This window comes from Xyrauchen texanus, chromosome 25 (assembly GCF_025860055.1).
Source record: "Xyrauchen texanus isolate HMW12.3.18 chromosome 25, RBS_HiC_50CHRs, whole genome shotgun sequence".
Classification (NCBI taxonomy): Eukaryota; Metazoa; Chordata; class Actinopteri; order Cypriniformes; family Catostomidae; genus Xyrauchen; species Xyrauchen texanus.
In genome coordinates, this window is record NC_068300.1 from 4,482,450 (window position 1) to 4,497,158 (window position 14,709).

At 37.8% G+C, this 14,709-nt stretch overlaps 1 protein-coding gene across 1 annotated transcript; it reads right to left on the reverse strand.

Annotated features, from left to right (window-relative positions):
* Positions 1-3,066: 3,066 nt before the first annotated feature.
* On the reverse strand, positions 3,067-14,216 carry LOC127618603 (gastrula zinc finger protein XlCGF52.1-like). Its single transcript, XM_052091170.1, has 5 exons — positions 14,193-14,216; positions 14,060-14,107; positions 13,879-13,963; positions 9,115-9,261; positions 3,067-3,959 (listed from the first exon to the last, which is right to left on the reverse strand). The coding sequence occupies exons 2-5, from the start codon at positions 14,081-14,083 to the stop codon at positions 3,067-3,069; spliced, it is 1,149 nt and encodes a 382-aa protein (XP_051947130.1). The 5' UTR covers positions 14,084-14,107; positions 14,193-14,216.
* Positions 14,217-14,709: the final 493 nt, after the last annotated feature.

Here is a 14,709-nt window from a genome sequence, read left to right on the forward strand (position 1 = left end):
AGGAGGCGCCTCCTACTGATGAACATAGTTTGGTGCGAAAAGTGCAAATCAATCCCAGAAAAACAGCAAAGGACCTTGCGAAGATGCTGGAGGAAACAGGTAGACAAGTATGTATATCCACTGTAAAACGAGTCCTAAATCAATATAACATGAAAGGCTGCTCAGCAAGGAAGAAGCCACTGTCCAAAACCACCATAAAAAAGCCAGACAACAGTTTGCAAGTGCGCATAGGAACAAAGATCTTACTTTAGGAGTAAATGTCCTCTGATCTGATGAAACAAAAATTAAACATTGATAATATGTATATACAAATGAGTACAGTAATGTTGATATATGAATAAGATTTAATAACTGATTATAAGTGATGCCTCATAAGAATATTCCATAACTAAAGTAAATAAAAAAAAACAGGGTCGCTAAAACTATTCATGACATTTAAAAAAAAAAAAAACATTTGTCAGAAGTGCAGAAAACTTTTCCTTTTCCTGCAAAAACCTTCCTTAAATGTTCTTTGTTATACTCAGTGTTATACGGAGGGAGTTCACAGGAGCAGGATATAAATACAGGCTTAAAAGTATTTAATAAAATAAAGTACAAATGAACAGGGTAAAACAGGAACAAAAGAAACATCCACAATGGGAAAAATACAGGAACAGACAAAACATGAACAATGGGAATGGGTCACGAATGGGAGGTAAAAATACATACAAAAACTGACAAGGACTGAACAGAAATAAAGGCATTATATACAAACAGACTAATGAGGGAATGGAACACATGTGAGAACAATAGGGAACAGCTGGATGTGAACGGAGCAGGGGATTATTGGAGGTGTAGTACAGGGGGAACAGATGACAAGAGGCAAAACACAGGGCAGACAACAGTGAATCGTAACATAGCCCCCCTCAAAGAAGAAGCTTCTAGATGCTCCCAAAAAATAAATAAAAATACATTGTAAAAAGGGGAAACAGGCAGTTCAAGGGGGCACAAGATGCAAGTGGATGAGAGGAACAGGGCAAAGACAGGGAGGCAGGGCAAAGATGGAGCCGGAGACCAGAGCGGATCAAACGGAAAGCCATGAGACCAGGGAGACCAGAGCAGATTGGGTGGTCGGCCGAGAGACCAAGGAGACCAGAGCAGGTCAGGCGGACAGCCAGGAGACCAAGGAGACCAGAGCAGATCAGGCGGATGGCCAGGAGACCAGAGCATATCAGGCAGACGGCCAGCAGACTCAGATGACCAGAGCAGATCATGCAGATGGCCAGGAGACTCAGAAAACCTGAGCAGATCAGGGGCACCACAGACTAGACACTGAAGCCATGGAAGAATCTGAGGATGGAGCCGTGGAAGGCGGAGCTGTAGTAGGCTCGGGGGGCGAAGCCGTGGCAGGCTCGAGGGGTGAAGCCATAGAAGGCGGAGCCGAGGCAGGCTCGAGAGGCAAAGCCGTAGAAGGCAGAGCCGTAGGAGGCTCGAGGGGTGGAGCCGTGGAAGGTGGAGCCATGGGAGGCAAGGGGTAGAAATCAGTAGAAGGCGGAGCTGTGGCAGGCTCGAGTTTAAGAGTCCAGAATGACTGGGAAATTACCTCAGTGGTCGTGAACATGAGCAGAGTCTCAGGAGCGACCTCTATGGTCGTGGGCATGGACAGTCTCGGGAGCGACCTCCGTGGTTGTGTGTATGGTCTGAGACTCTGGAACGACCTCTGTGGTTGTGAACATGGGCATAGTCTCTGGAATGTCCTATGTGATCGTAGGCATGGCATAGACTCAGGAACGACCTCTGTGGTCGTGAACATTGGCAGAGACTTGGAAATGGAAGCCTTTCTCCTCCTCCGGTAGGCCAAAGTTGGCAGCTCAGGCTCTGGGACGGACGAGGCTGGCAGCGCAGTCTCTGGGACGGACGAGGCCGGCAGCGCCGGCTCTGGGATGGCCGAGGCTGACAACGCTGGCTCTGGCACGGAAAAAGCTTCCAGCTCATTGGCTCTAGGATGGACAAAGCTTCCAGCTAGTTGGCCATGGCAAGTGTGGCCGATGGCTGTGGCATGCTTGGGCGTTGGCTCATTGTCCGTGGCAGGTGTGGGCATTGGCTTGTTGGCTGTGGCAGGAAAGAGTACTGACAAGCTGTGAGGAAGTGTCTCCGTGACCCTACGCACAGACATCAGTGGAGGATAATTCAACTTGGAGACAAAGGCTTCAAGCAAGGAGTCGCAAAAGGCAAGGTTATGTCATGGCGTAGAATTAACCCAGACCTGATTGAGACATGGATTGGAGCAGGCTGAGGTGTTGCTATGACATGGAGCAAGCTGAGGAGTTGCTGTGCCATGGCATGGAGCAGGCTCAGGCGTGGCTGTGCCATGGCATGGAGCAGGCTGAGGCATGGCAAAGACTCGGAAATCAAAACAGGATAGATTGAGGAAGATCCGCTGAAGCGAATGTCTCTAACACCAGCTCAACATATTCCTCCTATGTGTAATCTCTGGTAGCCGGCAACTCCCTCCACTGGTATGCAATGAGTCCGATTGAGAACATGGAATTCTGGGTTGAGCCGGAAATGTCTGTGCATTTGGCCAGGACACAAAAAAGACGGGAATATTCTGGGATGGGAAAGTTAGCTCGGCTCAGCCGAATGAAGGGTGCTGCTAGATCCATATCAGTAGGTCAGTTGGTCTGTTACAAGGAGGGAGGTCACAGGAGCAGGATCTAAATACAGGCTTAAAATTATAAATACTTTAGTATAAAATAAACAAAGTACAAATTAACGGGGTAAACGCAGGAACAAAAGAACCATCCACAATGGGAAAAATACAGGAATAGAGAAAACGTGAACAATGGGAACAATGGGAACGGGTCACGAATGGGAGGTCAAAACACATACAAAACTGACAAGGACTGAACAGAAATAAGGGCATTATATACAAACTGAGGGAATGGAACACAGATGAGAACAATAGGGAACAGCTGGAAGTGAACAGAGCAGGGGATAATGGGAAGTGTAGTCCGGGGCGAAGAGATGACAAAGGAAAAACACTTAGATGATGCTGCTCTATTGAGAGAAATACCATCTTTGTGTTTATCTGAATTTCCAACTATTTACTTGATCTTCTTGGACCTGAAGATAATTTTGCTCACTGTGACTACAATTATATTTTACATGTCTACGTAGATTACTTATTGTGCTGAAACATTTCCCACATGAGGAGCAGTGGTATGATCTCTGTCCAGTATGTATTCTCTCGTGTTTTTTCAGGTTTTGTGACAGAGCAAAACTCTTTCTACAGTATGAGCACTTGTAAGGTTTCTCTCCAGTATGGATTATTTGATGCTTTTTCAAAGTGCCGGCTGTCATAAAGGTCTTTCCACATTCAAAGCACACATGAGCCCTCACACCGGTATGAATATTCTGGTGCATTTTAAAATAGGACAGGTGCGAATAACTCTTTCCACAAAAAGTACACTTGTAAAGCTTCTTATTTGTGTGTATTTTCAGATGATTTTTCAGATAATGTGCCACAACAAATGTTTTACCACACTTATCACATTTAAATGGTCTTTCTCCAGAGTGACAGCGGATGTGATTTTTCAGTTGACAAGCAAATGCAAAACTTTTCCCACACTGATGGCATGTGTAAGGTCTCTCTCCTGTGTGAATTTTCATGTGAACATAAAGCTGTTCTTTATAAAGAAAACTTTTCCCACACTCATGGCACGTGTAAGGTCTCTCTCCAGTATGAACTCTCATGTGCATGATCAGCTTGCTTTTACGCATGAAACTCTTTCCACACTGAGAGCAGGTGATAGGACTTTTGGCTGTTCCTTGATGCTTTTTTGGTGAGAAATTAGTCTTTGAGCCACTCAAAGACTTTTCTCCAGTTCTGAAATCATGATGTTTCTGATACTGATGTTTCTCCTCCTCTTCATTCAGCTTATTCAGCTCTCGACGTTCCTTTATCCCCTTCATCAGCTCTACAAAGAGCACAGTAAATTGACAAATCAATTCAAGAGGGAAAAATGTGCAAAGAAATCAAATTGAACCCTTTTTAATGGCAGAATACAACAAATGAAAAGTATTAATTTGTGATTTTGCTATGCAAACAGTTTTTATTTATTATGCCTGATAATTGCATTTAATGATTATTGTCAGCAGGGCTTGACATTTACAGCAGTGGCGGGTAACTCAGTTACACTTACTAGTAACTTTGGCAGGTGACATTTTCAGTGTTTTTCCTGCATTGAAAATTCTGTGAATTCGGCTACTGCCGAAACAAATGTAATTGTATTCATCTAACATTCTTTGTAAGCACTAAATATTCCACTCATATCAGACGTGCACATCTGCGAGGGGCGAATGAAGCATGGTTTCATCACAGGAATGCAAATACTCACCTTTTAGCTGAAGTCACCTTTTTTAAAGCTAATTTCCCCAATTGGTTTGATAAAATGTTCCACATTTATTTACTAAAATCATTTGAAATGGGTACTTTTAACAATTAAAAAAGCTTTAAATGCAACAAACAAATCAACTGAAAACACACCTGGAACACCTGCTTTGACTTTTTCACCTCTCATGAGTTTGCATCAATGTACACACACCAGCATGCTCCAGAGATAGGATAGCACAGAGCGAAACACTCAATATTGCTTAAACTGCATATGACCAGTTTAAATTCTACAGAAAACGTTAAACTCTAAAGTGCTACACAAGTCAGACATTTCAAAAGACATTATAAACAGCACTAATGAGGTAAAGAAGACAAACATCAATTACAAACTCATAACCGGTACAGATTCATATTAAATCTATAAGGGTGAATATACAAAATAGAATAGATTAGGATTTGGCATTTTAAATGAGTTGCATAAACACACAATGTGTTTGTGTGGGCACAACGTCCAGAGGTGGTGAGAATCAGAGTTGATCAATAATGCGTTTTTCCAATTTTGAGTGCTATGTGCATCAGACAGACTGTGGGCGGTCTGTGGGCGTGCCGTCTGATGCTGAGACTAACATTGATCTGGAAAAAGTGTGAGAACAGCAATTATTACTATTTTGATGAAGAGAAGATGATAAGTGAAGTATGTTCTATCTGTCATCTCCTCAAAAGCCGCCACCCTCCCCATCTCCACACAGCACTCCGGAAATGGTGGCGCTCTGTCTGACTTCCAACCCCTTAAAATAATTTGTCTGCCAATCATCATGCTAGTCAGAATGCAATTTTTATAAATTTGTCCCCTAAATGTATAACTGCCCCATCGCCCAAAAGACTCTGAATTAACAGGGAGTAATACACTGATGCCTCATGACCTTTCCCAAAAGCAGTAATCACCATTCCCAAAGCATCTGCCACTTTAGGGGGGTGTGTGCCACTCCCAAAAACAGTACAGAGCAGATGGCACAGCTGTAAATACCTATAAAACGATCTGGGAATCCCAAAATGATGTCCCAAATTCTCTAAAGATCTCAACACACTACTCTCATATAGGTCACCGAGTGTAGCAACCCCCCTCACAATCCACTCTGACCAGCAGAAAGGGGACTTATCAATACATAATTTGGGGTTCAGCCATATGCTTGAGGAAACATTTAAATAAATGTCCAAATTTAATCTTCTGGCCACTCTTGTCCAAATCACGTGCAAATGTGAGATAACGGGGTGTGATTTAACTTCAAAATTTTACAATTTTAAGTTTACAGGGCACCTTCTTATTAGGTACATTATAAAAATATAAATATTACTAATTATATTTGATTAGTTTTTCATCTTTTTGTTCAAGTTTTTGGCTTTTTAAAAAATGAACAAATCAATGTATTCAAACAAATAAGATATTATAACTCAGATTTTTCATTTTTGTTACATGTTTATTGTTTAATTGCATAATTTTTTCTATTTACACATATTTACAATTGTTGAACACATGCTAAAACCATTAATGCCTCTTTAACAAAAACAGGCATTTCTGTGAAGAGTGTCTGAAGATCTCAAGGAATCAAATGGCATCATCTCATTTGTGCCATGCGTGATTCAAATTAAATGATTATTTTTTGTTGTTTTTTTTATCAACAACTAACTGTAGAGAACCAAAAGGGTTTTAAATGAGACAAATATTCCATTATTTATACTTTGGGCACACGTTACAGAGAACAACTGTTACTCTCAACATGCAGTGAAAGGATCTCGCTGCTGAATACTTCACCAATTTACAATCACATCTTGAATATTTTTCTTTTTTTAAAGTTATCTAAGTACAACATGGTCTGCCATCTCCGGTGCTGTACAGCAAAAATTTAAATCTTTTGATGGCTATGTTTATTTTATTGATATATTTATTTGAAGAGAAATTGTATGTTGATATTATTTCGACGCCTTTAACTTATATTTTTAATCTTTCACTAGATACTGGTGTTATTCCGGATATTTGGAAATCAGCTTTTGTTGTTCCATTATTAAAAGGGGGAGATCCCACCATACTAGATAATTATCGGCCAATTTCAAAGCTTTGTGTCCTATCAAAAATTTTAGAAAGTTTTATTAGTGACCAGTTGACCCATTATTTGAATGTAAACAAAGTTCTATCTGATAATCAATCAGGGTTTCGTAAAAAAACATAGTACCACAACAGCGGCTTTAAAAGTTTTAAATGACATTGTGGGAACAATGGATAAAGGAGATTATTGCGCTTCCCTTTTTATTGATTTATCAAAGGCTTTCGACACAGTTGATCATGAAATGTTGCTGCATAGACTAGAGAGTGTTGGTTTATCAAATCATGTTATTTTCTGGTTTAAAAATTATCTAAGTGATAGAACTCAATGTGGTTTTTAAGGCTGAAGGTAAAAATTCACGACTACTGGAGATTGCAAAAGGTGTCCCTCAAGGATCTGTGTTGGGGCCTCTTTTATACGATCTACATAAACAGTCTGGATTATGATATTCAAGATACTAACTTCCATTTTTATGCAGATGACACTGTTATGTATTGTGGTGCTCCTTCTAAACGGCAAGCCTTGCTTAAGCTTCAAGTGGCTTTTGATGTCATTCAATCATGGCTTCATACACTAAAACTTGCTCTGAATGTTGACAAAACCAAAATTATGTTATTTTCAAATTCGAAAAAGGTGGTAGACAATATTATTCCTATCCAGACTTTACAAGGTAATGTGATTGAGTTAGTAAAAGAGTATAAATATCTTGGCATCATTATTGATGATACTTTATCTTTTGACTCTCACATAACTCAACTAAATAAAAAATAAAAAATAAAGCTTGGGTTTTATTTTAGAAACAAGTTTTGTTTTTCATTTAATGTAAGAAAGAGGTTAGTTTCTGCTACTTTTTTGCCTGTACTTGATTACGGTGATGTGGTGTATCAATTTGCTTCTTCTCATCTTCTCTCCTCTTTGGATGCCGTCAATCATAGCCCTTTGAGATTTATTTCAGATTGTAAACCTTTAACTCATCGTTGTATTTTGTATAACAGAGTAGCCTGGCCCTCTCTGTCTATTATAAGGAAAATGCACTATTACTTATTTATTTATAAGGCTATTCTGGGGTTGTTGCCTTCATATCTAGATTGCCTAATTCATAAGAAAAGTATTTTGAAATATTCCCTCCGGTCTGAAAATTGTTTTACCCTTTCTGTTCCACCTGTAAGAACTGAAATGGGAAAAAGGGCTTTTATGTATGCAGCTCCATTTGAATGGAATCGACTCCAAACAAAATTGAAATTACAAACTCTGGTGCCTATGGAACATTTCAAAACTATTATTCGGTCCATTGAAGAAGACTCAATGATGTGCAATTGTTTTTAAGTGTTGAAATGTTATATTTGTTGTTGATTTGTAATTTTGTGACTGTAACTGCTGTCCATTCTTGGCCAGGACACTCCTGTGAAAGAGATTTCTAATCTCAGAGAGATTATCCTGGTTAAATAAAGGTCAAATAAAAAAATAAAAAATAAAAATGTCTAAGTGAATTTGTTTGTTCTTTTCTACCTATTAGGAAATAATGACTCAACATGTTCAAAAATTATAATGTCATTTTTCACAAACTGTGTCTTGGACAAATGCAATTTTGTGACTGTTGAATTTCTTAATTCTGAAATTATGTATTTTGCAGAACACCGAGTGGCTAATCACAGACATTTTGATGGTGTATGCGTTTATGCAAGTGATTTTTTTGACTTTTACTCTCAATTCAAGATTACAATTCATCTGAAAATCGATATTTTTACCCAACTCTAGTCCAATGAATATAAACTCAATGTTATTACATGTAAATTGTGCACATTATTTCAAAAACTGAAAGTTCTTATCATTATTATATATAAAATTTCATGCTCAAATATTAATTAAAATAATGTAGAATTGCTTTATTTTAACAAAGTTAAATTTTTATTATAATAATGACAATAAACTATAAATATACAATTTCACATATTTCTTTCAGGACAGGTTCAGTTAATTTGCTTGTTCTGCACCTGATCAGCCAGAATGTAGACCACTATTTTAGAAAGTTTATTTGTTTGTGATCTTTTCTTAAAGAAAGATATAAGAGCAACTACTAGTATTTAAACTTCGAGCATTTATATTGTGTCTTAAAGAACTTTATTTTGATGAGAAATTATAATGAGCATTTTGCTCAAACACTTTTTCAGAAAATAAACTATTTTCTGTTATATTGTTTCATTTAAGTGTTATTATATTGAATCCAGATTATATAAAATCCTGAACCTCATACCGAATCAAGAGATAACCCTATCGTCCCATCTCTAACAGTACTCAACATCTCTTTTTGTGTTCCATGGTTAAAAAAAAAGGTGAATAAATGAGGGTGAATAAATGACAGAATTTTCATTTTGGGTGAACTATCCCTTTAAGTCCTTAATTAAAAGAAAAGAGAAAGAGTTACAGCAGACTTTAACTTTAATCCATTCAACTACAGGACTGTTTCGACTGGTGACATACCTTCTAAAAAGACAACTGAGGGCTTCGAAATGACAATAAATGCAGCAGGGAACTTTTAGTGTGACTTCAAATGGCAAAAACCATAATTCTTGCAAGAGATCCTAACATGACAGTCGATTGACGTGACACCGTAAAACATTAAAGGAAGAAACATACCTGGAGGAAAGAAATCATCATAATCTTCATCACTCTGTTGGTCCTCTGCTGTGTTTTCTTCTTTTATCTCCTCCAGCTTCACTTCAACCTCCGCTGGTGTCTGCAGCATCTGCTGTCCTCCAGCGTTACAGACAGAAGTCAGAGACTCTGTGGAGGTTTGAACAAAAATATTCATAATAATGTTTGAAGTCGACCCCACCAATCGATTAGTCAGTTGTTGGATGACTAGTTGACCACAGTGGCACATCCCTAATTTATAGATCTTTATTCTTACAAGGAGTGTTTCGGGTTTAATACAAGTTAAACTATTGACAGCATTTGTGGCATAAAGTTTGTTACCACAGAAAATGATTAAGAGTCATCCCTCTTTTTCTAAAGTAAATGCAGTAAGGCACATACAATGAAAACGGGTCAATTACACAAAACATTAAATACTAGAGATGTGCCATGGAGGTTGACTAATCGACTAGTTGTCCAACATCTGACTAATCGATTAGTGGGGTCGACTAACAACATTCATATTTTTAGTGGTGGTGGTTTTAATGGGAGATGCAATTCTCAAATTAATTGAGAGACGCAACTTCTCAGAAAGAGTTTTTGCATGATTAAAGTTTGCTGTGCTTAAACGTGAATAATAGTCTGTGCAATAAAACCCTCTGGAAGAACTTTTCTCTCTTTAATGCTTTACGTTTAGTCCATTTATGCACCGCCGCTGTTACAGCAAAGCGCCTCATCAACAAAGCATTACAAGATGATCACTGTAGGACGTTTAATCCTCTGCTGTGAGTAATGGTCCCATATCTGAGGTGCTTTGAAGAGATTATAGTCTTTTGCTGATTCTGTCTGAAACTGCTTAAATTAATAGGTGCAGTAAAATAGGTTGAAACTTCTTGAGGTCATGAACTAGATGTGCACCCGTGTTATACTGCGGTTCTGTGCTTTTGAGTGTGCACTGCACAGCAAGTCGCCATGACACTCCCAAGCTATCGGTTTCCATTGAAGCGCATCACTGTGCGTTCAAGATGCACATAAACGGTTTTGTCCCACTCTGTATTGAAGCCTTACAATGATAGTTTGCTACAATAAGACATTATCATTATTCAGCATTTATTAGTTGCATAACCGTTAGTTACCATGTTGAAATGCTGCGCTTAGCATCCATATATCCCTTTGAAACATGGCTGATCGGGGTCACGTGACCACAATTATATATTTTTACCACTAACTAGTCGACTAGTCGTTCAAACAACAGACCAACTAATCAATTATGAAAACTGGTCGTTTTGCACACCCCTATTAAATACATCCCACAATACTTCAGCATTATGTACATTAACATGACTCAAGTCTGATATAATTGCCTACTAACCGTGTCTCTGTAAGTAATTGAGTATTTCAACTCCCTAGTCATGACGACATAATGCCGGTAAACCATGTAGGCGTAAACCCTGCGAACTTTCGCCCAATGTGAGGGAAACAAATACGAGAGCTGTAGGGTTGGGTACCGAAACCGTACCTGTATGACCGGTATGTACCGGACCGAATCAGGATGCAGATTTTCGGTGCCCGAGCTGTCGTTTGATTTGTAGACTGTGTTCTGATTTGATTTCTGGCTTTCTCAGGCTGCGTTTCCACTGGGGTGGATAAAATCTGCTCAAAGGTGCTCACAGCGCTAGGAGAGAGCTTTCTCCGCACCGCTGCCAATCCTACGATCCACCTTGCGAGCGTGACGCTTGGCTTTCATAGGAATTAATTGAAAACGCTCTCAGTTTTGCTCACAACACACCAGTGGTAACGTAGGGTCAGACTGGATGAACTTGCTAATGCTAACTGCCTTGCTAATGATTAGGCTACATCAGACACCGGATTGATTCCATCCGCACCGCAAGACTTCATGACAACGGTTGCATCCTCTCATCGTCTCTAGTGAAGAGCGCGACAGAACAACATTGATGTGGTCAACAGCTGAGATCTTTCTGCGCTGTAATCTTGAATATTGTTCTCTAGCACCAAACATGCATCATTTCTGCCCTGTCCCGCTCTACACGCGTCACCCCTTTTCCCTGCATGTGTGTAGACATAAAACACTGCATAAGTTAACGTGGTTTCAAAGCACCTTTTAGACCATAACGTTGTTCCCTTCTAAATGTATCTTTATTAATCAGCATGTTACGGGCCTTTAATAATAAACAAATCCAATAAACAAATCGACTTCTGTTCTAATTTTGTGAAAATTAATTAGATGTCTGGAATGGATAAGGAAAGACTAAAATTACTAGTTGTAGACTAGTCTCTCACTTTAATGAAAATATACAAATGTTTTTTACATTTAAAAAAAAAAAAACGTTTTCTAAATTTTCTCTCGGGACTCCCCTGAACCCACATCCTGCATCATTCCACAGTCATAAGGGCTTCTATGCCCCATACTTGGGTATCTTAATCTAAAGAAATATAAAAAAATATTTCATTTTAATGTAAAAATATTCCTACAAATTATGGACTGCTGTCACTTTGCTTCAGAACAAACAGATGATCTTTTAACATTCATTTTCAATTGATAAACGGTAAAATTGGTAAAAGATCCCGCAGACCCCACTGCTTTGGCCGTCTCTGGACCCCCTGTGCAGTTTTGTAGAGACTATTTTGACTGTTTAGAATAAATTGTTCTTCTTTTCTTCCGTCAACTTTGAAATAAAAAAAAGTGCAATGTGTAAATGTGATAAATATCGATATCGAACAATATGAAAAAGATTATCGTGATAACAATTTTGGCCATATCGCCCAGCACTAGGTCGAACAAGTCGAACACGGCAGACAACAGTGATTGGTTGATTGCAAGAAACTTTTGATTAATGGGGCAAAATCACATATTGCATATGCATTTTTTGCTAACATGTAATTTGAAATATGGTATTAGGTTATAACGGTTAGTTGCTGTCCATGTAGATTGACGTAGATTAATTCGAAAAGTTATTTATTAGCAGTAACACTGATAAGTCAGGTTAAGCAATATTTAGTGGTTTCAGGTAATGTACTGGTGCAGTAATAAATCTGGGACAAAATTACTTCATAATATAAAGCTCTGATAATACAAATCCAACACATCTTTGTAGTAATGTTAGTGTCCATGTTGTTTTCACATTCTGACTTAAAAGCACAACTCGGGAAATGAGATAATTCGAGGAGCACATGAAAGCAGCAGCTAGCTACATTAAACGTGCTTAAATTAAAATGCCTAAAGCTAAACGTTCTAAAGTGTGGCTGAATTTTGCAAGAAAGGATTCCGACACCGCGACGTGCAACATATGTTTTACAACAATTGCGTGTAAAGGGGGAAACACGTCAAACCTAATGAAACATTTGAGGACACACGGGATAAACTTCAAAGCCCCGGCACCAGACAGACCAACCCTAGCAATGTGGAGACCATTGATTATGACAATAAGTCAGGAGAGGTGTCGCATTTTGCCAGAGAAGGCAAATATGATCATATTTCTGCAAAGGAATTGCTGAAATTTGAAGCTGGTTTGTAGCATACCAAGAATACCGACTACGTACTGTAACTGTTATTTAGTGTTACATTATTGTAGTTGGGTTGGCTTAGGTTTTATTGTGAATTTGTTATGTAAATTTGTTGTGTTTTGTATTTACTTATTTATATTTATATATTTAAGTGTACTTTAAACTTTTAATATATTGTTAATTTTAAATATATATATTTTTTTTCAATAAAAAAGCCATTCTTTAATGTCATCCACCGTCGTTTTGTGGCTCTTTTTTATAATTTCTTTGATAGAAATTAAAGTATCATTTCAATTACCAGCACCGTTTTAAAAGGCAACGGTACCGTTTTAAAAGTATCGATTTGGCACTGGTATCGTAAAACTCCCAAACAATACCCAACCCTAGAAAGCTGACATGACTTTTCATGAGTTTTCAGTTTTCATCACTGTCTTCTGTTTTTGAACAAGCTGTCAATCATAAATAATGTGAATAAATGCTCAGAATCTACTGACATACATGTGTCATATCAATCATAACTCCTAGTTTACGCATTAACTTCGTTTTTGTGACGTTACTTCAACTTTCGTATTTTAGATCGGAAGAAGGAAATGGCTCAATAAAATTTAAAAATAACTTACACTTAACAATAAACATAATGAGTGCTAATATTGATTTCAATCATGGTTGGGAGGGTTACCTTTCAAATGTATTCCACAACAGATTACAGAATACATGCTGTAAAATATAATTTGTAACATATTCCATTAGATTACTTATCTTCAGTAATGTAATCTAAATACTTTGGATTACTTCTCCAGCACTAGTAGTTTTTTTACTTGTTTTGTCTACAATATAACATGTACTGCCAGTATATTTAGACAAAATACACAAATACATTCTCTTTAAAAAGCCTAAATATCTTATGCAGTGTTGCTGCAAAAACAAGATAAAGACATTTGAGATATTTTTACAGAAAAACATTAAAACATTTATTATTAAGAGCAAGACGTTTTGCTCTAATATCAAAGGTCTTACTAGAGAAAACAAATATAAATATATATATTAAATATGTAATCCCGTTACATTTATTCCGTTACTCCCCAACCCGGTTTACAGTTATGTGCAATCTGTACATATCTGTTATCATCTAAAAAAAAATGTTTTTGTGAATTATGACCCTTTAAAAGAGACTATGGTTAGGTCACTAGGCCTAAGGGTTCAAGACATAGAGCTTTTTATTTATTTTTTTAAGAAACATACCTGGAGGAAATAAATCACCATCCTCATCACTGTGTTCCTCTTTTTTTATCTCCTTAAGGAGCTTCACTTCAGTCTTCACTGGTGTCTGACAAACACAACACAATCACATCTGTACCGTCCATCTTATCACATCATTTAAAAGCTTACAATCTCAACTTTACGGGTGACATTAATGTTTAACCTGTAACCTGTCGTCTCTCTCCATCAGCTTTGTCTTCAGTGACGTCACCTATTTAAATATACATATTTAATATAAATATAAATCTCTCAAATGATGTAAAACACATTAAACATGTACCGGACTGGTCGCTCACACAGTGAGTTATTCTTGTGTTTATTGGCGGTTTGCAAAACAACTAATGGCACTTTCCCGCCAACTACTGGTCTGGAGTGTGGTTGTGGTGTTTTTATTTTTTTTATTTGTATTAAGTATTCAGATGTACGCATTAAAATCATAATATCACTTATGTCTATTTCTTACTACATGTGTGAGCAAATGTAATTTTCACAAACCTATAAGTAATTACTCAGAAAAGTAATAGTTTTTTTAAAATGTTTTTGTCAATTAGTGGAAGTAAAGACTTAGTAAAGTTTAGTAAGTAATATAATTGTTAGTCTTAGTCTCAGTCAGACTAATACTGGTCTATGTAATGCTTTAAGGTCCAAACATTCTCTATATAAGTATGTGAACACAGACGCATATTGCTACGCTAGCTCGATTTTACGGGTCGTTGTTGTGAAATGTGTCAGAGCGCAATTCATAACCTAACGCAAGTAGGCCACGTGCTGTATTCTTAGCGTTGCCGGAAGGGGCGCTACAGGGTATTTTCT

Excerpts from the sequence above, each read along its gene's own strand:
- LOC127618603 (XM_052091170.1), bottom strand. The coding sequence starts at position 14,083 with ATGGAGAGAGACGACAGGTTACAG. Across the intron at positions 13,964-14,059 it reads AGAGAGACGACAGGTTACAG|ACACCAGTGAAGACTGAAGT; the intron begins GTTAAACATTAA and ends TGTGTTTGTCAG. Across the intron at positions 9,262-13,878 it reads TGGTGATTTATTTCCTCCAG|AGTCTCTGACTTCTGTCTGT; the intron begins GTATGTTTCTTA and ends AAACCTCCACAG.